The following is a 26,867-nucleotide window of genomic DNA, read 5'->3' on the forward strand; positions in this document are numbered from 1 at the left end:
AGTACAAATATTTTTTATCATGATCATAAACATATTTGTTCGCATGAGATTTTCGAAGAAATTTAGTTCGTGGAGTCGAACTTGGAGTTGATGCTGTATCTTTATTGATTTGATGCGGTGCGGTTCAATCTCTAGAATTTGATCATTTGATTCTCTCTCGACTGGATGCTTACGCTTGATTTGGAGGAAGCGGAGCACGTGATGTTCTTGAAGTTTGAGTCTTGGAAGAAAGCTTATTCATTCAAAGAAGCTTCAATCTTCGAGGATGGTCGACTTCAGGAGTTAGGGAGTCTTCTAGCTCTTGGGAGAAGACTCTCTGAACCTTTTGGAGTCAAAATTTTCCAACCTCTCCAAATGAGGAGAATTCCTCTATTTATAGAGTTCATTGATGGGCTTAAACCTGGTTGGTCCATGGACCAGACCCATGCGCTCAACCATATGAATTTAGGGTATATTTAGTTTTGGGCTCAATTAAGCTTATTTTTTAGTTTAATTGAACTTAGTCCAAGTAAATAATATTTAATTGAACCAAAATCATTAACTTAATCTAACTATTAACATAAAAACATGTGGCATTATTAGAATGGTCAATTTATGTTTTTCAATTCTTTAATTTGGGGCACATGTCGATTTTAATTAGTCCCAAATTTAATTATTTGTATTTTCATCAATAACTTAATAAATGATGTGGCAATTTGTGATTGGTTTCAAAGTTTCTTATTCAACTATATTAATGTGTATTAATATATGGGTGTGACATGGAAATACTTTACTTAGAAGAAAAAAAACAATAGTAAGAATTTAAAAAACTATTTATATATTAAACAATTAAAAAATAATTGGGTGTAATCATACCAGCACCAATGCATTAGTTTCCATTAGAATAATAACTCTACAGTCAAGCGTGTTAGAGTGAGAGTAATACTAAATTGAACAATCTTTTAGGAAGTGCTTCTGTTGCACCCATTTTAAAATATATATTTAAAAATAACATAAAAGTAATAAAAAGATTATTCATTTTTTTTTAAATCTAATTTTATCTATGATATTTTTTTTAGCAAAATAAATAAAAATATTTATAAAATATAGCCAAACTTTGAAAATCATCAAGAGACCATCCTAAACTTCCATACATATTTATAGTTTACAATAATATATAAACATACCTATATGTGTTTATTCATATTCTAAAATTTTAATATATTTTGGGAATGTTTTATCAGTAAGTATACACACTTTTTTTAATTATACAAACAAAAAGGAATTTATTACTGAAATCCCAATAATTATATATAATATGTATAGGGTGTAGCTAGGGTAAGCACATTACATTGTAGATAATGACATTTAAATTAAATCACTATACTTTTTCTTTGTTTTTCAAATAATATTTAGCTGTCTTAATGTATTTATTTTAAAAAAATTTCTAGTAATTAAAGTCTCTTTAATTATAAGTTTGGTTATTTTGTTTGATATGGTGGTTGATTTGAGTTATTGGTGAGAATATAATATGGATATAATTAGGTCAAATTGTGTATGTAACCAAACTTACATAGAAATGCAATGCTTTTGAATGTATTATTATGCCTTAACTAAATCTATATTTTTGAATAAATCTTAAAAAATGTGTTGGCCAATTAATAATATAATTCATAACCAAACAATCTCTAATAATTTAATTAGCTTTCAACTACTATATATCCACTTGTAAAGTTCAATAGTAGGAGCTGTCTTCCTAACACACAACCTAATTTCATTCTCTTTATATTTATCTAATAAATAATTTTATATCAAGTTTATATTTTATCTCTCTCCCCTTCTCCAGATTTTCGAAAGCACTTTCTGAATTTTCGTGAATTGCGTGGATATGCATAAGTATATAAGCAATTTTCTATTCACTTTAGCTCATGAAAACCTATGATATTACTGGAGACATATACTATGATGTGATGTTAAAGTAACCGCCTAAAATTGATTTAATTAAGAATTGATTTAGTTGATTTACATTTAGTCATTCAACTTAATATTCCATACTTACAAATATTATAATCGCACTTCCATAGTTACAAATATTATAATCGCACCAAAATTTTTAGCATATATAACAAAATTTTGATATAGTATCGTCATTTAAAATCTTGGAAATAAAATGTAATATCAACATATCTATATTATTTTAGATATCTCGTATATATAAATAAAGCTAAATTTAAAAAAGTTACAAAATAATCAACAATCAAAATATAAATACTAATATAATAAGATTAGAAAGTGAATAGAACTTAGATATTAATTTATAAATGATTTGATTTACGAGAATTATATTCTAATATTGATATTTTATCCAATACTTGTTTCTTGTTATATATTTCTCGTTTTCTTTAGCTTATCTCTTAAATAATATACCATATATTTAAATAGTTCAACTAATTGGGAGGTCTGTGGGAAAAGACATGTCATAATCTAAAACAAACACAATGTTTTAAACTTATAATAGTAGAAAATTCATCCATTTTATATAAGTTTGATGATTTCATTTGTTTTTTAAAATCTAATTTATGCCACAATTATAAGTTGGTTCAATTATAAAACTTCTAAAAGTTTTGTTTAATTTTCACGGTCGAAAGTTGAAGATGTAATTGCGATTTTGTCAAATCATTTAAAGAAAATAAAATTAACATAATAAAAAAGAAATGTATAGTAAAATATAAATTGGATAAAAAATATAGAAAATAGACTTGTGTCAATAAAACTTATATAATATGATATGAGGAAATTCCTACTTACTAAGAAAGCAAATATGGATTGAAGTACTATTCTATTCTAAAAATAGATTTAGACGTCCATTTCATCCCATTTAAACTACTAAATTATTTTGGTGTTAATTTTAGCTAGGCCTATATATATAAAATTGATAGTCTATAAAAGTATGATTCATATGGGTGATATGAAGTTCCTACTCAACAATCAAACAATATGAGTGGAAGTATTGTTTCAAAAAATAGATTTGATCAATAATTGATTTCTATCTCATTTAAACTAAAAGATTAATCCATTGTTAATTTTGGCTAGGCCTATATATAATTAATAAACATAATGCATCCACCCCATCACCTAATTCCTATTACAAGTTGGCCTTTCTTGCATGGGGGGCTGTTTTTTCTTTGGTAGAAATTAAAATTATAAAGAAAAGACTTTATCTAGGCAAAGAATTTTCAAGAAATTAAAAAACATTTAAAAAGAAAAAAAATGTGTCGAGAAATATTGAAGATTAGAAATAAGTGATCATTTGGAGACCAATATTCTCAAAGAAATAAAGTAAGTTTGAGAAATTTCTTTTTAGTTTCCAAGCAACCAAACACGTGTGATAAATATGTGTGGCAAATAGAAATAGATTATTATTAATAATTAATTTTTTGATGCCAATTAAGCCTTCATTATCTTTCTCTATCAAACCTTAATTAAATATGATTGACATCTCATCTACCAATCTTAAACTTTCTTCCATCTTCATAATGAAGCTTTTTTTAATCATCAATTATTATTTAGTTGGGTCGTGGATTTGGTTCATACCCAATTTTATTGCAACAACAATATAACAAACTTCCTTTTCAAAAGCATTTATATTATCTTCTACGTTTTTTTTTTCTTCAAAAAAAGAGAGTATCTCCAAGTACATGAATGCAAATGATCACAACATCAAGAAGACAACGTCATGATGCTATTGCAAGTGAAAAAAAGCAAAATAAAGATATTAGTAAAAGATACATATGTTCAAAGAGTCATGTTAATGTTGACTCATGTTTTTCCTTCTAAATTAAACCTTTTGTCTAATTGTGTTTCTATAAGAGTATTTATTATTTTAGCATGGGCAGAACCATGAAGAAGAATAAGCTTTTAGATTATTGTATAATTTTTTTCTTTTTCTTGATTCTAGTCGAGAGTTCTCTAGTGCAATTTGTGAGCCTTTTCTTGGAGACAAATATGAAAAAAAAACATTTTTGAATCTCGATGGATTGTAAACCTTTTTTTTCTCTTTATATATTTGAATGAAACCTATATAGGCATAGAAAATTGTTCAACATAGTCCGACATGTATGAATATATAATTCCAATTATCTTTTCTTAGTTTATTTTGATTATTGTAACATCTTGAATTTAGAATGAAAACGTGAATGAATCGAGATCATATTTGAATTTAGGATGAAAACGTGAATGAATCGAGATCATATTCGAAAATATAGTTAAGAGAAAGTTGAAAAAAAGATTAATCCTTATACTAACAAAATACGTCTTCCTTTTAGATGGCTTAATCGAAGAAACTTTGAAACTAATGGTGCTTAACTTGTAGAGCAATTATACATACTGAGTGATCTTATGAAAATTTTCTCATAAAATTCAATTAGATGTCGAGTTTAGATTTCAAATCTTGGATCTAAAGTGTTACAAAATACAGTATCAACATAGGAATCCATTCTAAAGGGTGAGTTAACCATTTCGTTATAACTTAATATACAAAAAGAAATTATAAATATATATATAATTGAATAAATATAATAGTCAAGATATATATGTATGAAATAGTATATAGGATGTAACCAAATATTTTCTATTTTATTTCAACTTTTTATATTTTACAAAACTATATTATCAATATATAATGAGTACGTTTATATTTTATGGTTTAGGTGATAGAGATGATATGAAATAATGTGTAGATATTAAATTAAAATGTGTAAAGTTTGATATGCACTTATACCCATTATATTAAAAATGGTTGGGGAAAAGATAAAAGCTACCAAAGACATATGTGTGTATATATAGACAAAGGGACTATAGCTGGCCTTGAGAAATATAAAGGACCCTACCAATTCTTTTTCTTTTTTCTTTTTGAAATATTAATAAATAACAACAATCATAGAAGGGAAAGATGCCCACTTCATTAATTGTCAATGCAAAATTTTCTTCCCAATGTCCATTGCTTCACTCTTTTTTTCTTTTAAATTTTATTATTATTGTCTTTATCAAGTAGGTGAACAAAAAATATTGGAGATATATATAGTAAAAAAGACTAATCTTAATTAATAATTATTGTCAAATCATGATTATTTGGATCAAACCTATAACCAAAGAGTTCATATAGGATAAAACATATTTTCAAACATAGCCTAAACAACACAAAAATAATAACAATAGCCTAGCTTGAGTTCTACATAGTAACACATGAATAAAAGTGTAAGAATTTGGTTTATATGAATAAGGCACATATTACTTCTTTTAACCTTTTTGATAGATTTTTTAGATGTGTGCCTTTTTATATTTATATCGAAAAAATATCCAAGCTAATATACACCAAGCTATCACTACCATGCATTTATATTTTTCAAATTAATTTTCAACCATTGGATGCATGTATATTTAGTTTTGAAAATACCCAAATGTGCAATATAGGATTAATGGAAACTTTAGGAAGTGAGAGAGATGGGTGTGTTGGACAGATGAAATGTCACATCTTAGGGGAAATGTAGAGGCAAGTTGTGTGAAGGGAAAGGTTAGGGAAAGGGGGCCAACATAGCAACAAAATAAGAAATGCCTTATCAAATTTAACCTAGTTTTTTAAGTACTTCACCACTAAATTTAGGTCTTATCCAATAATTATTTGGATTTTCATTTGATTTTTTATGTTTTAGTTGCCTACTTTTTATGCTTGATTTTAGAATTTGAGATTTGATTGAGAAATTTGATGTTATACCTTAGAAAAAAAAATGTTATGTTTTTCTAATTTCAAAATGTTAAGAAACAAATAGTTTACAGAGATTAAGTTATTAAAATTTACTATAACTGAACCATTTGATTGTACTGATTTTGCTCAATTATTGCATATGTTTAGTCCATTTTTTTCCTTTTTCAAACATTGAACTCATTTCATCTTTATATATAGAGAGAAATCAAATGTTGCAAAATGATTGCTATGAGAATCCAATGCAAAAAAAAAAAAAAGGGTATTCTTCATTTTGAAGGTGAGGTAGATTAACACTTCAAATTTTGAAACATATGTCTATTATATTCAATAGCATAAATCAAAATTGTTAAATGTAAGTAACCTACTAGGTTCATATAAACTATTGAGATCACTGTTTAATATCAATTTGTTTAATATCTCAATTAAGGGAAAAATCAATCTAATACCTTTGTATTTTGTTGGTTGAATTGATTAATATCTCTATGAGGCCTATATATAGATAGAAATAGAAACTCAAGTTGACATGACAAAGTTGACGAAACCTATGTTTGACAAAGAACCACCTTAGAGAGTCTAGAGTGAAACTTAAAGTGAACTCTTGAGTGCGCCTAAAAGTAACTCAAAGGATCCATGAGAGCCTAGATTGGATTTAATTAAAGGACCCAAACAGAAGCTTGGAGGTTGCTTAGAGGATTCATGAGGAGCTAGAGTGAACTTAGAGGACACACGTAGAAGCATAGAGACTGCTCAAAGAACGCATGAGGGAGCCTAGAGAACTAATAAGGAAACCTAGAGGTAGCCCAGATGACTCATAGATGAGTCTAGGAGGGAGAGAGAACCCACCAATGCCTTAAAAAGGCTTAGAGGACCTAAAAAGGATTCGTGAAAAGGATTAGAGGAACTAAGAGCTAAGGAGCTTAGAGAGAGTTGGAGAGGACCCACAAAGGAACCTAGAAGTAGTTCAAAAGATCCTCGAGAGAGCAGAGGAAGAAGCCTTAAGAGAGATTATAAGAACCATGAGAAATTAAGGCCTAAGAACACGTTCATATTGATAGCACTGATAATCTGCGTTTTTGTGACAACTCCATGACTTAGTCCTATAGTACCTTCGCGCGAATATAAATTCGTAACTTTAGTTTTTAGAACATATCTTTTGATTTGGGAAGTTATTTTGGACGTATGACCACTAGTTTTTCTCACTTTTCCGTCCTCTATCTATGTATTGCATTGAATTTTAGGTTTACTTTTTTTTTTTTATCTATTCTATGTAATCAAGCCAAAACGATGCATATCTCTTTCTTTTCCACCCGCTTTTTTTATTTGGTTTAATTTATGTGCATTTCTAAGTTCCTCTCCCAATTTGTCATAATTAACTTAATAACTTTTTATTTATATATATATATAAATAAAGCTTAATAACTTTCTTTTAGGGAAAGGGGAAAATTTCTTTTCTTTTGTCCAATTTTTATACCAATCCCATGTGCAGCGTTATAACTTTGTCTCTCATTTAACCCATAAACAAACGTAAAAAGTTGAGAAATTGCTTTGAACTTGGTGAGAGAAAGAGAGAGAGAGTTTCATTGCTCATTTAAAAAAAGTAATAATCTTTTTAAGCTCTCTTTTAGGGTTAAGAGTGATTATTGTTTCATTTTAATGCAACTTTTACATAACACATATAGTGATAATTATTTTCTTTTATTTTGAAGGATTCAAAAGACTTTGTAGGGTTCAGAATGCCAACTCACATAGAGTTGTATTGAACTCAACAATGTTGGTCATTTTCTCTCTTTCTTTATGGCTCATTGGAATATGTTTGATTCATGTTTCCCAATTTCTTGTCTTCTTATTTTCAAAAAATAGCAAGTTTGTTTTGTGAATTTTTTTTTTTTTTTTTTTTCAATTCCCTTTCAAAACTATATTCTAAATTTTTATAATGAAAATTTAAAATATACTATTTTTATTCTCATGTTGAAGTCTTCAAATTTTTCATGTCACTGCTGCAAAAGTTAACATTTGGTTGAAGTAATAAACTTTTTAGAAAAGCTCATTTCATTCTTATCTTGAATTTAGCTTTGATATATTAATATTTTAGAATGGTCAATTATGAATTAACTCTAATCTAACCAAACCACCCTAACACAAAATTACATCAATAAAAACTCATCTAAACAAATATTAGACATAGTTTGAAGAACATTATTACATGAAAAATTGATGTGTTATTAGATATTGTTGTTGAGAGTTTTCTCTAAACAAAATTAAAAAATATAATAGGTCTAAACAACGTAAGAGGAATTCAGAAGTGTGCATCACAAAAAGAAAATGAGAAATAATGGAGTTGGACTCGACTTAATGCTTTACAGTTTCGAGTGCAACAACAACCCTAACATAATTGGAGTTACACATAACCATGCAATTGTCAGAGGAAATAATGCGTTATAAGTACTAACTCCATTTGACAACTCCACAGGAGAAGGTTAAAAAAATTTCAAATGAGAGATCAATGCTTTTATGTTTAGCTAAATTTCAATATACTAACTTAGACAACAAAGTGTTGTAGACTTAACATCACATTAGTATAAGAAACTCTCGATCTGAATAATGAGACTAAAAAGAAAACATTTATCCATAAAAGACACACGACAGACAACAAATGTATGTGAATTTTCCACATCAACACCAACATTTATAATGAAATATAGTTTTATGTTTAGTTTTCTCAAATCATAATTTTATTGCAAAAAGGTAAGGATATATAAGAAGTGGTTGCCTAAGAAATTATTTGGAGTTAGAAAAGCATTTCCAAAATGAGGCATATTATTACAAAAATCTAATCTGCCTTTCTTATAGAATCCATCATTAAGTAATTGAAAGGTCACAACTAATTAAATTCATATAAAATTCCTCTCAATTAACTTCCGAGCTTTGCCATAATTAATAAGAATAATAACACATATTGGACCCTCCAATTATATTCTCTCTATAGTTTTATGCTTTTCTTTTCTTTTATCTCATAAATTAAAACTAAAAGCTATAATGTTTTGTAAGCCAACTATATAAAATCCATATATAATTTATTTAATTTTATTATTATTTGATAATGGTATCATGTTTAATTAACTTAAAAACTTAAAAAAAAGATAATAAAGCATGGTTGATGTGATGTAATTAAGGTCTCATTTGGAATTTAATTGTATTATTAGTATAGGTTAAGCTTTCACTTAATTTAGATAAAGACATTTTTTTAATTATATGTTTGTATTTATTTAATTATTTTGTGTCTTAGGAACCAAATCAATCATTCCTCCCATTAAAAAAAAGCATACAAAGTTTGTAAGTTATTTTTCAAAACTCAAAGATGATTAAAAGGAAGTAGAAGTAAGGTATTTAAATATTATTATTATTTTCATTGTATATTGAAATAATTGATTTTCATTGTAAGATAATAATAGGGTGGAAATGTAGAAAATGAAAACAGTAATATGGCGCTAACTATTAACTGTTTAATTTATTATCCTGAAGAAAGGAAAGAAAAAAGAAAAAAGTGTGAAACTTTTAGTTAGAATAATTCCTAGTTTTGATACCCCGACGCTCCATGCAATATTTGGAAAAACACAATCGCTCTTATTATTTGAGAGTGTAAGACACGAGCTAGATTGGAAGTGGGGGTTTCATGTCAGTTATTAATGTAATAAAAACAAGCTGCTTCCTTCCTTACTTCCTTCCTTACTTCCTTCCTTCCTTTTTCACTATTAATATAATAAAATGAAGTTTCTTTTAATATTCTCAAGTGCTCTCTGACTCACCTATAAACCAAACCCTACAATTTTAGAATTTTAGAAATTATACAATTTTGCTAACATGCGCCACCATTGTTCTATTACTGTTCACTGCCACGTCAGTTCATTTTAGCACAACCTCCAAATTCTTAAAACTTGCTTCTTTTTCTTTTTATTATTATTGTTCATTCACTGCTTTCCTTCTTCTTGTTCATCCTTTTTTTCTTCTTTTTATTTTAAAAAGCTCTTTTTTTAAAAAAAATAATAAATAAAAAAATCTGATGTAGTTTTCCCTTTACTTATATATAATTTTTTTTTCCTAATAATGATAGGAATGATTTCTTTCCCCCTGATACTTTACCCATTTCTCTTTCTGTCGTTTCTCTAACCTCTCTCATTTGGGTTTTTTCTTTTAGATTTTATTTAGCATTCTCTGTTTAGTTCTAGCTGGAAAGAAAAGGGTTTTTGTGAAAAGAGAGAGAAATTTGAAGCACAGATGAAGATGAGCTTTTTAATGGTGGAGATATGGCTTTTGGGTTCTCAGATCTGATGAAACAGAAGCTGTTTTGTACAAGTAGCTTAGACACTACAAAATGTGTCTTGTTTTCTTGGTCTCTTCTTGAGTTTATTCATTTCAGCTCTGTTTTAACTCAAGTCTTCTGAAGAATTTTCTGTTTGTTAGTTCTTTTTGGTCAAAATTCTGTCTTCCTTTTGGGGTTTTGAGCAATTTGGTGGTTTGTTTTTTGATCGGTGGAATCGAGATCTGTTGAAAGGAAAAGAAGAGAAAAGAAAATGTTGGCTGTTGGTAGTCCTTTTACAAGTGTTCGTACCAGCTCTAGTTGTAATGCTTTGCTCAGAGAACTTCAGGTCTTTCTCTTTTTTTCTTTCTACTCTCTTTCTCTCCTACTTTTCATTCTCTTGCTTTCTTCTTTCTTGTTTTGTTTTGTAATCTGCTTCACAATGATGGGTTTGTGAGAATCTCTTTGTTATATGCTTCTTCTCAAGGAGGCTTATGATGAGTTCTTAAGGGCTATTATAGTCTAGCTGCTAGTGCTAATGATTTCTCTTAGAAACATGAGAGACTGGTTGGTTTGTACTTTTTCACATTTCAGAACTCGAAGGCTTTCTTCTAAAAGCACTTTTTTGTGGTCTTCTTCCTAATTTTACCTTCTTCTCTGTTACTCTTGTTTAACTTTGTCCTAAATTTCACTATATCTGTTCTTAAGCTCGTTATGATTTTTAGTGAGATGCATCATATGGAGCAGTTTGATGTACTAATGATTATAGTTCACCTGAATGATACGTTTCTAGGCTTTCTTTTTAGCTTTTACTGATTCCTCACATGATAGAAGTTTACTGATAATCTCTCAATTCTTATGAATTCAGCAAATATGGAGTGACATTGGCGAGAGTGAAGCTGATAAAGACCGTATGCTTCTGGAATTGGAGAGGGAATGCTTGGAAGTCTACCGGAGAAAGGTCGAGGAAGCTGCGAATGCCAAGGCACGACTACATCAATCTGTTGCATCGAAGGAGGCTGAGGTTGCAACATTGATGGCTTCTCTTGGCGAACTAAATTCTCCGGTAAAGATAGAGTTCTCTTGCAAATTATATTCCTGCATACTCGTTCTTTAAAGCTTGGAGAACTTTTAAGTTTGGATCCTTGAAATTGTTCTTAATTATTGGCAAAAGTTGAATGAATGTTCCCCATTACCATTTTGGTGGCATTTGTGTTTCTTATTTGTTTCCTGTGGTGGCAGAGTCAAATTGAGAAGAGGTCCAAAACATTGAAAGAAAAGCTTGCTTCTGTCACTCCCCTAGTAGAAGAATTGAAGACGAAGAAAGAGGAGCGTTTGAAACAATTTGCAGATATAAAAGCCCAAATTGAGAAGATCAGTGTCGAAATTTCAGGTTACAGCAACCATGTTAATGATCACATAATCATCAATTCTTTAACCCTGGAAGAAACAGACCTGTCTTTGAGAAAGCTCAATGAGTATCAAACACGTCTTCGCACCCTGCAAAAGGAGAAGGTTTGGAAATAGAAACTATAAGATATCATGTAATTGAGGATTGTGCCTTTTTATAGTTTTGCATTGTTATCATTTGACTGTTCTTCACATATTGAAAGCTATTTATTTTAAGTTGAATGATGATTGACTAGAAATTCTTTGCAGTCCGATCGACTTCATAAGGTTTTGGAGCATATTAGTGAGGTCCATTCTCTCTGTGGTGTCCTTGGCTTGGATTTCGGCCAGACTGTAAGTGATGTGCATCCGAGCTTAGAAAGGACGAGTATCGAACAAGCTACAAATATCAGCAATAGCACATTGGAAGGCTTAGAACACACTATTCTTACACTGAAAACAGAGAGGAAAACTCGAATCCAAAAGGTAAGCTTGCGTAGGTTTGGTCCTCGCTCAAGATTTTGTGTCGTTGTCTTTTTCTTCTAACTTTAGAACTTGCTTCAACCTGCAGTTGAAGGACATTTTAAAATCATTATATGAACTTTGGAATTTGATGGACTCTTCACGTGATGAAAAGAGTAAATTTTCACGGATTACTTCCATCATGCGTGTATCTGAAACAGAGGTCACAGAACCGGGTCTTCTCTCCACAGAGACAATTGAACAGGTTTGAAGCATTCTCAAATATGATTTACATGTCGACTTAAAAACAAAAACTCTCAATTTTCATTTTGATGTCCCCAGGCGTCAGCAGAAGTGGAGAGGTTAACTAAACTAAAAGCAGGTCGAATGAAACAACTCGTACTGAAAAGGAGGTCTGAGTTGGAGGAGATTTGTAAAATGACTCACATTGAAGCTGATCCTAGCACAGCTTCTGAGAAATCAAATGCATTGATAGATTCAGGTAAATTGGTAATTAAATCCTACATTATTCAAATTTCCATCATGTCAATCTTAATAAAGACAATGGATGATACCATAGTCAAGCAAAAAAGAAACTTGATTACTGTACATGCTTGGTGTTTTATAGGTCTAGTAGACCCGTCTGAACTCCTTGCAAACATTGAAGTGCAAATCGTCAAAGTAAAAGAAGAAGCCAGCAGCAGAAAAGACATAATGGACAGAGTAGACCGTTGGCTATCAGCATGTGAGGAAGAAAATTGGCTTGAAGAGTACAATAAAGTAAGCTGAGTATCTTGGTTTTTGCCGAGAGATATTGACTACTTTATATATCTTCTTTGCATTCATAAACGTTTTACGCTGCACTTTTGGGTAGTCAGTGAGGTTATGAACTCTTCTTGTTTTGCTTATAGAGTGAAACGAGATTATATAGGTTTACATTAACATCTTGTCTTTCGAATTGCAGGACGAAAACCGTTACAATGCAGGGAGAGGTTCACATGTTAATCTGAAACGTGCAGAGCGAGCGAGAGTGACTATCAGCAAAATCCCAGGTATTTTTCTTAGCAAGAAAACTTTATTCTCCTCATATCAGGATGAACAGAACATTCTTTATCCTTAAGTTGGGTGGATTAATTGGCGAATTTAAGTTTTAACTTTATCAAGTTGATTTGAACTTAAAACTTTTCCAAAACTATCAATAAATTACTTCAATCTAACCCATAAAACATACAAATAGCGAAAACAAATATTCAGACACCATTAATCTGAATACCATAACCCAATAAAAACCAATCTCAATTCTCACAGTACTGACACTGAGACCAGCCCCCACAAAAATAGTTTCACAAAACTACAAGAGTGCTCACCCTTGCCCACAGATCTCTGAAGCAACAACCAACATGAGTATAGCAATCACAGTATCTCTACTTCGTCCAAAGAGTTGGTAGGTACCTGACATGAAATTTTACCTTAAGAAGCGTTTTCTTTTTTTTTTTTGGATAAGAACCTCAAGAAGCGTATATCACAGAATGTTCAAATTTAATTCGTTGTCATGAAAACTTTTAGAAGTTTAGACTTGGAGGTAGAAAATGCATTCCTTCCAAGAATTGGTAAAGCAGCAATAGCTAATGAGCTAATGGTGTTTCTTTTCAGCTATTGTTGATAATCTGATACACAAAACTCTGGCCTGGGAAGATGAAAAGAAGACTATGTTTCTTTATGATGGGGTAAGGATTATTCCTCTGTTTTCTTTTGCAATCTACATCATTTGTATTCGGATGTTCATTAGTTCATCTTCATTCAGGCAAGATTGGTGACAATACTTGAAGATTATAAATTAAGTAGACAGCAAAGAGAAGAGGAGAAGAGGAGACACAGGGTACTTTAATTATGTTCTCATTTTGAATTATCAGGTTAATTCATTTTTTTACTGTCATTTCCTGAAAAGAAAGATCAATCTTCCATTGCCAGGATCAAAAGAAACTTCAGGATATGCTCCTCACTGAGAAGGAAGCTATGTACGGTTCTAAACCCAGTCCTCGGAAGAGCAACAGCTTTAGGAAGACTAATGGATATCGTGCAAATGGGAATGGATCGATGACACCCACGCCTCGCCGAAACTCTGTTGGTGGAGCAACCCCAGAGCTTTTAACTCCTAGATCTTATTCCGGTCGCCAAAATGGATACTTCAAAGAAATGAGGAGGTTGTCTACTGCACCATTGAACTTTGTGGCCATATCCAAGGAGGATACGATGTCGTATGCTTCGATTTATGGATCTGAGCCAGGCTCTCCCCCCCAGAGTTAAATCTTAATGCTCTCTCAATATGGTATGTCTACTTGTTTGAACGCTTCTAATATAATTAGTCTTGAGTCATTTCTTTTGTTGCCATGCTCTGCATATTCATTTTTCAACTCAGAAAGGGTAAAATAAGTTTATTTTCAACAGTAAACATTTATAACGTGTTTGGATTGACTTTCTAAATCTTTAAATGAGTGTTTATAAGTGTAAAAAAGGTGTTTACAGACCTTCGATTTAAATACTCAGCACTCTTTTTGTTAGCTATTTGGCACCAATTGTGATTCTTTTAGGTTTTTAACGAAGAGCTTGTATTTGATTTGCAGAAAGGTCACAGCGGTCGCAACTTGGATATCTATATACATGAACTAATGCAGCAGCAGCAACTTTGTGAATAGGAAACAAATTGTAAACTAGTTTACAACTGTGATTTGATAGGACGACTTGGAGGACGGATTGCAACTAACAGGTCGAGAAGGCATAAATGATGTGGTTTTTAGTGTATGGTATAAAATAGGTAGTGACGATAACAGATAAGTAGCTCAGAACAATGCATCTAAAAGTCTTGTAATGTTGAAATAGGAATGATTTGATATAGTAGGGAGTGCAACCACAATGTTCAGTGGATTTTGTTAGTGTTTCATGTGTTGTGTATATATTATCTTTCTCAAACAAAACCAACCATTTGATTTTAGATTCTTGATATTTTAAAGATTCATATTTCAGGTGTTCTATACGTGACTTTAATCTTCCTGCTATTTTCTTTAAATTATGCCCTGGTCGATCCCCCTCCCTCGAAGAACATGAGTAATGACCCAACATGTTCTGTTTCATTTCTACCAAACACACCTGAAAACTGAAGCTGGTGCACAACTTAAGATGATCAAAGGCAAACTACCTGATTTAGTTCTAATTCAAGATAAGTTTTGGTTCTTAATTTTAACTTGATTATTTGAAAAGTTAAAATGGACAAGAAAAGGCTGCGACAGAGATCTCAATCTGATCTTACAGAACACTTCAAATCAAAATGGGGAAAAGTCGAAAGAAATGAGTGTTCTATTTGACTAACAACTACTACACTCTAAAACATCATCATGATAATTTGAGATTGCTTGGACTGGGAGAAACAGAGGTCAGGCAGTACACTTCAACTTTGCTTCTACTGGAGGATATGCGATAGCCATGAATAAAATATCCAAAACAAGAAAAAGCAAAGGCAACACCTTCTACTCCAAATAACTTTAAGCTTGTTCAATGTACATTAACAACTTCAAAAAATTTCACACTACTGTTACAGGACTTCATGAACCAATATAGATTAAAGTTATTTGGAGTAGAAGTGAACCAATATATATCAAAACAGAAGATTAACTTGTTCAGATTTGCCTGTGTTCTCCTCCCTCTCCTTTAATAATCTTCAACATAGAGGGGAAGTATCACAAGCTTCAATAATAATTAGAAGTTAGAACATAGAAGGATCTGTTACTAATCTTCAACATTCAAAGAATAAGTACTTTCAAAAGGAATATCAATTAAATGAAACTTCATCCAGATAAATTCTTTTGTTTGCATGTATCACATAAGCTGAAGGGGAAAATAAATAAAAGAACCAACGTGTCCAAATGTCGTAAGCAATTATGAAATGTTAATAAAACTCATGAACTACAAACTACCACCAGAGCTCTGCAGAAGGGTGCAGATATATACACAATTCAAGCAGACGTAATGTAACCCGGAAACCACCCATGAAGTACCAAGAGAATTAGTCTACCTGATTGTGACAAACTTATTCGTACCATGTCTCGCCCAGTGAGTCCTCAAATCGATTGGGTTAGCAAAATTATAGCCATCAGCTGCTAGTTTTTCAAGTACCTTCTTAAACGCACCCTGACTCATTTTTCGCCCAGCTATCCTCGCCCCACGTCTTTTGTCACTCATGGGCAAAGGATAAGTTGATATGTTGGTAGTACAACAAGCAGATTGCCAACCGCCACATCCCCACCTGTAACATTGATGAGGAGCTCCAGTGCAAGAGCAAACCGGGATTGGAATACATGAGATGTCCATATCAATCCCATTTATAACAAGATCAATGTTCTTCTTTGGTGGTTTCACACGCTGAACAGCCGTGCTAGTATCTTTTGGTTTCCTCGGTTTTTTAGCTTTGGGGGCTTTGGGGCCAGCCTCACTACTCTGTCTTTTCTTTGCTTTCCCACCTTCCTTCTTCACTGGAGGCTCTTCAACTCTACTTGCTGCTATTTCATCCCTCGACGAAGAGGGTGGTTGCAAGATCTGCAAGGAGTGAGCTCCTGAAGTTTCTGGCATAACAGGATAGCTGTGATTGGTAGGTAACATATTAAGAAACCTATCTCTGTTACCCCCCCAATTGTCCCTCACATAGTTCATATGCACTGGTGCTTCCGAAACAACGCAATCCCGAGGATGGAAGGAACCATTGGCATTAACCATAACAGAAGGATCACGGCCTGGTAAGAAATGTTTCATGTCCCGCTCAGAAATGGTGGACATGAGCTGCAGGCCGAGATGCCCTTTGAAGGACGGCTCATAATAACCCCAATTACGCATGTTTAACGCATCGTCATCCATCAGAACTACATACCAAACATAACAACAATAAGAGAAAGATTCTCAGGTTTTGAATCTTCCCAATAACAGTACTTGGATGGCGATTGTTCAACCACATCATCATAATGGCTTGGAAATGAAAACAACAAAATATCCCAAGACGAGAAACGAAATGGAAAAAAAAAAACAACAGAACAATCAAAGCGCAACACAAACCTTACAAGAGATGGGGAACACAATCAACAACAAAATTTTGCAACTAGACGCTAATTGTGTAGATCGACGTTCTTTCTAGATATTAATTTTAACGATAAAAACAAGATTCCAGATCCAACATTTAATTCAATCAATCAAATAAATTAGGGTACAGATCTCGTTTCCGCAGTCCACAACTTGACATATTCAAATAATACGCAAAAAAAAAAGAAAGAAAGAAAAGAAATCATCAAAATAAAAACATGTTCACATTGGCAACATCGAAATGAAAACAGAAGCCCTAAACAGAAATCCCCAAAAGTCAAAAACCCCTCAAAACATCAGATCTCCGACACCCATCATGCAGAAAGTGCAAAAGATTAGGGTTTCCACAACATCCAAATCTGAAAAACCACAGATCTAAGCAAAATTGAAGATAAAAAATCGGAGAATCGGAAAAACAAAAGAAAGAAGGAAATGCATATTTATATGGGGATGCAGATAGTACAAGAAGGACCCATATATTCAAACTCGAGAGAGAGAAAGGGAGAGAGAAAGGGAAGAAGAGAGAGAAAGAGAAAGAAGGGGTAAGAGAGAGAGGACTTACTTGGGTGGGTGTAAACGGCTCTTTAGGGTTTTGCCCTTCTGGAGAGAGAGAGACAGAGACAGAGAGGAGAGAGGAGAGAGGAGAGAGGAGAGAGGAGAGAGAAACCTGAGAGAGAGAGAGAGAGAGAGAGAGAGAGAGGAAAGAGAAAACAGAGAGAGAGAGAGAGAGAGCTAAAAATGGGTATCTATCAAAGAAGTAGTTGTCGCTTTAAAATAAGGAGAGAGGGAAAGGGCAAACCAAAGCTATTCTATAAATTTCTTTCCTTTTTTCTTTTCTTTGTTAACTCTTTTTCTTTTTCTTTTTCTTTCTTTCTTTTTTTTTTCTTTTTAACCCCCAAAACAAATTTATTATATTATATAATTTATATACCATGTTTTCATGTTTTCATGTTTTGGAGTAGGCGAAATTTCCACATCACACAACCCTATCTTTATAATTATAATTATAATTATAATTATAATTCTTATTATTTATTTCTTCTTATTCTTATAATCTTATTCTTTTGAGTTTTTGAGGGCTCCACATTCCATTTCTCTTCTTTCCCTTTTCTATTTATTCTATTGTCTAATCTATTCTTATCTACTTTCTCCTCTTCTTCATTCTATTCTTCCTCTTTCTCATTATCAACTCTAATTTTGTTTCTCCCTATTATATTATTTCCTTCTCTTTTCTTTTCTCCTTTCTACTTCACTTTTCTTCCCAATCATCCTTTCCATTTAATCACATTCCATCACACTTTTTTCAGTTTCTAATTATTTCATTTCTCAACTTTTACCATTTTCTAAATTTTCAACATAAATAAACACATAGTTGTAAATACAATAACATAATGTACACAAATTTGTAAATATAGAATAAAGAGACTATCAATGATACACTATAGAGCGTTAGTAGAGTTTTTTTTGTAACTTTGAAACACCAAATCACATTTGGCATAGATGAAGTACCTTAGCGATGTTAATCCAATAGCCAAGAGCTTTAAATATAAGAAGGGAAAAGAGATTGATCTGACCTCTAATTTTGTAATATTGATATCATAGTAATGCGATTTCAATTATTAGATGGTAGATAGGATTCTCTTCATATAATCTTTGGTCTACAAATAAGCTGGTCCGTCTCTTTAGTAATAATGGACCTGTAGTGGGGTATAATATAGACTAATTATCAGACTAATATGATTTCTTAACCATTGAAATACAAGCAAATAAATTATAGAAGTTTACACCTTCAAAGTTCTATAGTATCATTACACAAGATCTAACTAAAGTTTCTCTAATGATTCATCAACATGAATTTGTATTTGCTCTCTTTCTGTTCAAATCATGGGGTTCAAAATTGAGAGAACTCAACACCTTTGAAAATTGCTTTTCATCCAACACACTTCTTCAAAGCTGTATTGCATAGCAGGACATCTATCTACTTTCTTGCTTGACCTTTAATTAACACTAACAATGGAACTTACAATCTAAACCAACAACTGAGCTTAGAATCTGCTCCTTGCAAATCCACCATCGTTAATTTGAGACAGGATTAGTACACCTACAGAAAACTTTAGCAGCTTAGTTTCTAATAACAGTGTGTTCTTGAAAATTTTCACTAAACGATTACTTTGTGAACTCTCTAATCCTCCTGTAATCTCAAATTTCATTGGTTAAGAAATCATATTACTCTGATAATTAGTTTATAGAAAATATCATTTCTACAACCAACAGAAAGGAATCAATTGCTACTTCACAAATGTTTCCCAGCAAGATAACAGAACCCACGGACAATAACAGAATGGAACCAAAAATTTAATAATGAACTTCCTCAACTTCAGAGACATACTTCTTAACAAACTAGAACAAATTCCAGAAACAGTTATACAATATCATGACAACCAGGCACGAAGTCCAGCATTCATGTATCAACTTCTAACATGCATTACAACAATATAGACATGCCAAAATTTTAATGCGACACTTATCAGTTCATAGAGAGCAATTGAAGATTGAATGAATTTTCATATTGTTTTTGGTGAATTGTTGAACATGTACAAAAGAAAATTTATGAATGGATGAGTGGCCATTTCAGAGGCCATGTACCTGGATAAATCAGGATGAAGATGAAATGCAAGTCTTTTGTAATTCTGTAAAACAAGAAGGCTTAAATACATATTGGTCTCCATACTTTTAAAGTGTCCAGCCCCTTTATTTTCATTTTCAAGAGACCAAAATGGTCACCTTTTCAAAGCACAAAACCAAGAGGGTCATTCTTTGAAACGGCAGGATCAAAATAGTCATTATTTAACAGTAGTGAGACCAAACGGACATATCTAAAGTGCATCAACTAAAATCAACTATAGCTAAAAGTACAAAAATCAATCAAAATGAATCGAAGTTAAAAGTGCAAAGACCAAGGTTACTTAAAACCAAACAAAAAAGTTAACAGAGAAGAAATACGATAATACAGCTAACTGCAAGTTCTGTTTCTCTAATAATGCATGGTCCTTCATATCTATCGATCAAAATAAATAAGAATGCACGTTGAACTTTATCAAAACAGAACACCTTCAACTTAACTCTACCACCATATCATTCATTGTCATCATTCTTTACACAATTTTAGAGAACTCGGGAAGGAAAAAAGTTGAATAATAATTAGATAACTGATCCAAGACAATGAGTGAAAGAAAACAGCATAAAAAGATATTCCAATAAATCGAAAACTACTACAAAACGAATCAAGATTGATCTGGATGGAAATTTCCTAACTTTACCCATAAACTATAAGGAGAAAAAGTTAACGGCTATAGCTACCCCATGATTGCTGCAAAAGGCCACAAATATATACATGTAAAACAGACTCGGCCCATGACCATCACAATATTCTGCTAAACTACCTGATTGTGACAAACTTATTGGTCCCATGCCTTGCCCAATGGCTTCTTAAATCAATTGGGTTAGAAAAGTTATAGCCTTGAGCTGCTAGTTTCTCCAAAACCTTCTTAAAAGCACCTTGACTCATTTTTCGACCAGCAATTCTTGCACCTCGCCGCTTCTCACTCATTGGCAAAGGATGTAGAGATAAACTTGTGGTACAACAAGCTGATTGCCAGCCACCATAGCCCCATCTATAACATTGGTGAGGAGTTCCAGTGCAAGAACATACTGGAATTGGGATACTAGATATATCCATGTCAAACCCATTTATAACAAGCTCCATCTTCTTTTTTGGTGCCTTCACCTGTTGAACCGAAGGATCATTATTTTTAGGCTTTCGAGGCTTCTTTGGTTTCGGAGTTTTGGGAGCACCTCCATTCTGTCGTTTCTTTGGTTGTTTAGTTCCCTTCTTCACAGGTGGTTCTTCAATCTTGAGAACCATTTCATCTCTTGATGTGTCAAGTGGCTGTAAAATTTGCAAAGGTTGTGCCGCTGACGTCTCTGCAAGCAGAGAATAACTAGTATTGGGGGATAACACATTGAAAAGCTTGTCCCTATGATTTATCCAACCATCCCTCGCCCAGTTCGTCGCTACCGGTGCTTCAGAAACAACAGACTCCCGTGGATGAAATGCGGCATTCATGTTAACAATAGCTGACGGGTCCCGTCCAGGCATAAAATGTTTCACATCTCGCTCACCAATTGTGGACATGAGCTGCAGTCCAAGATGCGCTTTCAAAGATGGTTCATAGTAACCCCAATTACGCATGTTCAAAGCATCACCATCCATTAGAACTACAGAGTGACACAATAAGCAGAGATTACAAGTTAGCTCAAGAAACTCCCATGTTCAAAACATAACCACCATAGAAATTAACACCAAGAAGGAAGAAAACAGTGTGCTTCAACTTCAAATAGCATCACTTCGATATTCCTACAAATTAAAGAACTGCCCTGTCCCCGCAATTAAGCCCTAAAGAAGACAAAACTCATCAAATACACTTAAATTAAGTCTTTCCAAACCCAACAGTGAGGATTATAAATTAATTCCAACAAGATCTCGATATAACCAAAATGGGTTGATTTAACAGCATACTGTTGATTGAAAAGTTCCAAAATTGGAAATTCCAGTATCCCACCAACCAACTAAAAATTAGGGGTTCTATCTAATTAAAGCCCCTTTTCAATATACATATAGAAGGGTAAACATAAAGTAATCCGTTAACATAGATTTCCACCATAAAACCCTAAAACGGAGACAACTTTAAGATTCAAAATTCTCATCATACGGTTACATAAACAAAAATCAGGGTTAGGAAATATATTGGAATAAACCGTCAGAAACCAAAGTTGATCAGAAACAAAAAGGAATGAAAAAAATATAATAAAAAAGTGGACATAGAAGAAGTATATATAAAGAACAAAGGATAGCAATATTTATATATGAAAATGTCAGTAATGGTCAAAGAGCACAAAGAAGGACCCCATATATTGAGAGATGAGAGAGAGAGAGGAGACAAAGACAGAGAGAGAGAGAGAGAGAGAGAGAGAGAGAGAGGAGGAGGAGGAGGAGAGAGAAAACTTACTTGGGTGGGTGTAAACGGCACTTTAGGGTTTTTGCCGGAGGAGAGAGAAACTGAAAGGGAGAGAGAGAGAGAGAAAGGGAAGGAAAAGGAAAAGAAGGAGAAAAAGTGGGTGAAAAAGGAAAGGGTTCTTTTGATATATATATATATAATATGTTATTTATCTTATGAGTTTATGAGTACGAGAGAAATAGAGAAGGTTGTGACAAAAATCTTCCAACCTAAATTAATTTATCATTATCTTTATGGGATCAATTCTTTTCTCTTTTCTCTTTTTTCTTTTTTTGAAGATATCATTATTTGATTATTGTATTTTGGTGGAAGTTTGATCAAAGAGAATGTTTTGGTTGCATTTACTCTCCCTTTTAAATATCTTTTTTTTCTTTTCTTTTCTTTTTTCTAATTCTTATTTTAATTTTCATTTGCAAACTTAATTCAACTTAATATTAGTTTCTAGTGAGTTGTGCATCTCTCCATTGCGCCAATTTTTAATTTTTAAAATATAGTATTGAATTTACTATCCAAACCAATCATTTTTATATTTTTATTTTTATCACTACATAAAATCCAACAATTCTTAACCTCAAATAAATGTCGAAAATTAATAGGTCGTGATATCCTACTATTTCAGACACTTGGAAAGTACTGTCAGTATACGGGTGCAATCCCAACGTCTTAATTATAACGTCGGAACTGATCCACTAATATATTTTTTTAAAATTTTATTCACGTTTTGCCGACGTAATGAAAAAACGACCGTGAAAGTAAAAAGATTATTTAATTATTTAACTTCTTCTGACAACTAGGTAAGACTCGTCGAAGAAGCTAAAAATAATTATTTGATTATTCCACTTTTCCCAATATCTAGGCAAAATTCGTCACAAAAAAATGGAAATAGTTAATTTAGTTGTTTAACTCTCTTGGATGTCTACGTTTACTGTGTCGGAGAAAATTAAATAGTTAATTAAATTGTTTAAATTTTCTTGACGTCATGCAGGAACGTCTTGAAAACTCCAACTAATATCGACGCCATTAGTGAAATATCAACATGGGTTGAAACTATCTCCAATGTTTCACTTTATGACATTGGAAATAACGTGCATTTTCAACATTTTTGAGATGCATTGAAAAATCCTTTGTTCATTTTAAGTTATCTCCAATATCAAAGGTTTGTGGTACTTAGTAAGACAATAAGAGTGAAGGAACATGAAGACAATAGAAATGACAATATAATAAAGTGGAGGGAGAGCGACGTTGACGACGAGAGATGTAGAGAAAAATTGAGAAAAACGAAAAACAAAAATACTCGGATTAGGGAGTGGAGGAACTTATACTTTAGTTTAAGGTTCGAATATAAAAAATATTTTTTCAAAATAAGCAACTAAATAATTCGATCGACTTTGTGTTTTTTTTAGATTGGTCAACCAACTAAACTATATTTTAAAAGTGAAAAATGAAAATAGTGACAACTCTACAAACTGACCAAATTGACGTTGATCTAGTCAATGGAATCGATTATCAATCTATTTATGTTTCACGACCATATTTCATATTTTATAAAATAATTATTTGTCTTTAAAACCCGGTATCCATTTTATTTTATTTCGTGTTGATTCTTTTAGTCATAATGTGAGCATATACAATTGTTCAACAAGTTAATATTGAGTTACAAAGCATTAAAATATTGCCAAATAATTGCCTTGCTTTTGAAAGTTACAAAGAAAGTGAAGGGTTGGAGCAAACATTTAACCTTTCAAAATGGATATTTTCCAAGTTTAATTTCTAAACCAAGATCGAATAGATGGATAAAAGTAGGACAATGAAATCGTGGACTAAGTCCACATATACTTAAGTTAACAATGAACCATGATTAATAGCAAAAACATATACAATGTCAAGAAGTTACGTTCACATCAATATTGATAGATATTTGTTTTGACCTACCACCTCTTTGTCATTCATCATCGAGTAGGGGCTCTCATGGATCAGATACAAGACTTCACACTTTTCTCTTAATTTCATTATTTTGCTTCCACTCTCCGGTTGTCTATTGTCTGTCATTTGCTCAACTGTTACACGTATTATTCCGCCAATGGCACATAACCTTTTTTTCATAGTTTTTGTTTTCTCTTTTCAATATATGGTATTGTATTTAATATCATAGATCCCATATTTTTTATAAAAATTAATTGTGGATCGCTAGATAGATACATGGATGTAGAACGTTTTATGGTTTGTTTTTGTTTAAATTTGGACTCATATTGGTTTTTGGACGGTTGAGTTTTGAGTAATTATAATAGGTAGCAATTTTAAAAATAATAATTAAATATATAACAATATTTTTAAAAAATTATAGATATAGTAAATTCTATGATTGAATGATAGACAATATTTTCAACATGGTCTACTAGTTCTACTAGGGATAAAAATATATATCTAGGGATAAAAATATATATCATAATAGACTATGACTGATTTTGTTATATTTACAAATTTTTTAAAATGTTGATACATATACAAATATTTTGAATCTAATTGTTATATTTGCAATTATCCCCTCTTATTTTAGTTTGTACTTATATTGGATTGAGTCGTGGTTTCTTTTTTATTTGGGCTCCTTACATATGTAGCAAAATAAGGCTAAAATATTGAGAAAATAATGTCAACATGGACTCAGTCTAACCCACTTGCATGTAACTAGTCACCGACAATCAAGACAATTGATAATCGATAGTCAAGAAGATCCAGAGCCAACGATCAAAATGATTTGGAGCCGATAATTAAGATGATCGATTGTTGTGATCGTTGATCAATCATGACCGGTCATCGTGGTTGATCGTGAAGTTGATTAACATTTGTTGTCAATGCCAACCATCATCGATGATCATTGATAAGATGTTGAAGTGAAAAAAATTCTAAAACATATGAAATTCAATAATAATAATAAAAAAAACATATTCTAAACTCATGGTTTGGAATCTTAATTCGAGAGATTTTATTCCAAGTGTCCAAACATTGGTTTGGCTTCAAATACCAAACCCCCCAAATTCCGAACTCATGAGCCAAATACCCCCTTAGTAATAAAATACTATCAAATATATACTTTTATAATCAACATGAGCTTAGCTCAACTGGCACCGTATGTTCTTGTGGACAAGAGGTCCCAGGTTCAAATTTCCACTCCAGTATTTATTACACTACCTTTGCAAAATAAAAATATATACTTTTGCAAGTGATTAAATTCTATCCATGATAGAAGCACATCATTAAAAATATACTAATGTGGTTCTTGATTTTTTTTTATAAATAATAAAAATTGATTAATAATAGTTCCAACCTATTAATGATACACTTTTGTCATTGATAAACTTTTATTGACGATGAAAATACACATATTCTTGAAAACATATTACCATAATTCACAATTTTTGTTTAGTTTTGAATAATTCATAGAAATTAATCATTAATGATTCTATGAATGATAAACTTTTATCATTAATAAACTTCCATCAATTATAGAACCATACCATAGAAAAGATATTTAAAGTGGTTGCCTACTTTTTTTAAAATGTTGTTCATTAGAGTCTATCGAGGAGAGGTTTTTACCATTGATAGATTTGAAAAAAGTTGAATTTCTTTTATGAAAAGTAAGAAAAAATCCATAGTTTCTTTGCTTTTTTTTTTTTTTATGTTGTTGATAAGTGTCTATGAAAAAAAAATTAATATATTTTTATGAAAACGAGTATAGTTCCATCTTTTTTAGTCTGTTCGACGATATGTTTTTATACCAACGGTAGACTTGAAAAAATTTGAATTTATTTTCATGAAAAGTAAGAAAATACATAATTTCAATGTTGTTTTTGAGGTTGTTGATTGATAGGTTTCTATTAGTGATAGAGTAGAAGAAAGTTAAATATATATTTTTCATGAAAAGTGACAAATTGTATAGTTTCTTTTTCCTTTTTATATTCTTTCTTCTTCTTCTTTTTCTTTTGGCTATTGTTTATAGTTTATTGATCATGACTTTCGATTATTGATAGACTTGAAATTTTTTTAATTTTTTCATGTAGTTTCAATTATGTTTTTGTTGTATATTTGATAGTCCATCAGTGATTCGTTTTAGTTTCTTTCATTGGTAGATTGGAATAAAGTTAAATTTATTTTCATAAAAAATAAGAAAATCGATAGTTTTATTTTTATTTTTATTTTTTTGTTGATTAGAGTTCATCGACGATAGGTTTCTATCCTTGATAGACTTGGAGAAAGTTGAATTTTCATATGGAAAGTGAAAATAATAGGAAAAAATTGCATCAAATAACAAAAACATTTAGAAAAAAAAAAACAATTCATGATATATATTTTTTGCAATTTGCAAATATGACAAAATTAGTGATATCAGACAGCTATCATAAGGCTATCGGAAGACTATTAGATAGTAATCATAGGGTCATCAACTTTTAAATTTACTACTTTTGCAATTTAGAAAATGTAGTGACATGAAGCCTATTATCATAATTTATTTTGCTATTTTTGCAAGGACCCTAGAATAATATGTATATCATTGTTGTTATTTTAGTGTACTTGTTAATAAGTCCAAATCGATAGACTTGAAAAATGAATTGAATTTATTTTCATAAAAGATAAGTAAAGGTATAGTTTCATTATTGTTTTTTAAAGTGTTTCGTTGATTTAAGTCTATTGATGATAGATTTTATAGACTTGAAGAAAGATAATTTCATTGTTGTTTATATTACGTGGATTAGAGTCTCCATCAATATTAAGTTTT

The 26,867-nt window shown here is 31.5% G+C and overlaps 3 protein-coding genes across 8 annotated transcripts; 1 reads left to right on the plus strand and 2 right to left on the minus strand.

Annotated features, from left to right (window-relative positions):
• Positions 1–9,770: 9,770 nt before the first annotated feature.
• On the plus strand, positions 9,771–14,921 carry LOC101208264 (65-kDa microtubule-associated protein 6). Of its 2 annotated transcripts, none has more exons than XR_004216790.1 (12): positions 9,771–10,389; positions 10,909–11,106; positions 11,283–11,555; positions 11,700–11,915; positions 12,001–12,156; positions 12,234–12,393; positions 12,520–12,671; positions 12,856–12,943; positions 13,200–13,335; positions 13,545–13,618; positions 13,696–13,770; positions 13,863–13,927. XR_004216790.1 is itself a non-coding variant. In XM_004150101.3 (12 exons), exons 1-11 carry the CDS (start codon positions 10,315–10,317, stop codon positions 14,196–14,198), a joined length of 1,803 nt encoding a protein of 600 aa, XP_004150149.1. In that variant the 5' UTR covers positions 9,799–10,314; the 3' UTR covers positions 14,199–14,220; positions 14,516–14,921. The 2 variants fall into 2 exon arrangements, 1 of the variants encoding a protein (XP_004150149.1); XM_004150101.3 differs by lacking the exon at positions 13,200–13,335 and adding an exon at positions 14,516–14,921 and having other exon boundaries at positions 9,799–10,389; positions 13,863–14,220.
• Positions 14,922–15,698: 777 nt separating this feature from the next.
• Positions 15,699–17,800, minus strand: LOC101208504 (protein BASIC PENTACYSTEINE2). Its single transcript, XM_011656223.2, has 2 exons — positions 17,578–17,800; positions 15,699–16,801 (listed from the first exon to the last, which is right to left on the minus strand). Exon 2 carries the CDS (start codon positions 16,794–16,796, stop codon positions 15,957–15,959), a length of 840 nt encoding a protein of 279 aa, XP_011654525.1. The 5' UTR covers positions 16,797–16,801; positions 17,578–17,800; the 3' UTR covers positions 15,699–15,956.
• Positions 17,801–18,634: 834 nt separating this feature from the next.
• LOC101208745 (protein BASIC PENTACYSTEINE2) lies at positions 18,635–22,234 on the minus strand. Of its 5 annotated transcripts, XR_004216791.1 has the most exons (4): positions 22,085–22,234; positions 20,459–21,293; positions 19,040–19,116; positions 18,635–18,712 (listed from the first exon to the last, which is right to left on the minus strand). XR_004216791.1 is itself a non-coding variant. In XM_031885735.1 (3 exons), exons 2-3 carry the CDS (start codon positions 21,286–21,288, stop codon positions 18,658–18,660), a joined length of 885 nt encoding a protein of 294 aa, XP_031741595.1. In that variant the 5' UTR covers positions 21,289–21,293; positions 22,085–22,234; the 3' UTR covers positions 18,635–18,657. The 5 variants fall into 5 exon arrangements, 4 of the variants coding, with proteins under 4 accessions (XP_031741595.1, XP_031741596.1, XP_031741597.1 ...); XM_031885735.1 differs by lacking the exon at positions 19,040–19,116; XM_031885737.1 differs by lacking the exon at positions 18,635–18,712 and having other exon boundaries at positions 18,731–19,116.
• Positions 22,235–26,867: the final 4,633 nt, after the last annotated feature.

Source organism: Cucumis sativus, chromosome 5 (assembly GCF_000004075.3).
Source record: "Cucumis sativus cultivar 9930 chromosome 5, Cucumber_9930_V3, whole genome shotgun sequence".
NCBI classification, from domain to species: domain Eukaryota; kingdom Viridiplantae; phylum Streptophyta; class Magnoliopsida; order Cucurbitales; family Cucurbitaceae; genus Cucumis; species Cucumis sativus.

What these genes read in the sequence shown, in the direction of transcription:
- LOC101208264 (XM_004150101.3), top strand. Translation starts at nt 10,315, where the DNA reads ATGTTGGCTGTTGGTAGTCCTTTTACAAGTGTTCGTACCAGCTCTAGT. An exon ending in TTGGCGAACTAAATTCTCCG is followed by an intron (nt 11,107 to 11,282) that starts GTAAAGATAGAG and finishes CTGTGGTGGCAG; the next exon opens with AGTCAAATTGAGAAGAGGTC. An exon ending in AAATGCATTGATAGATTCAG is followed by an intron (nt 12,394 to 12,519) that starts GTAAATTGGTAA and finishes GGTGTTTTATAG; the next exon opens with GTCTAGTAGACCCGTCTGAA.
- LOC101208504 (XM_011656223.2), bottom strand. Translation starts at nt 16,796, where the DNA reads ATGGATGACGATGCGTTAAACATGCGTAATTGGGGTTATTATGAGCCG.
- LOC101208745 (XM_031885735.1), bottom strand. Translation starts at nt 21,288, where the DNA reads ATGGATGGTGATGCTTTGAACATGCGTAATTGGGGTTACTATGAACCA. An exon ending in AATAAGTTTGTCACAATCAG is followed by an intron (nt 18,713 to 20,458) that starts GTAGTTTAGCAG and finishes ACCCCACTACAG; the next exon opens with GTCCATTATTACTAAAGAGA.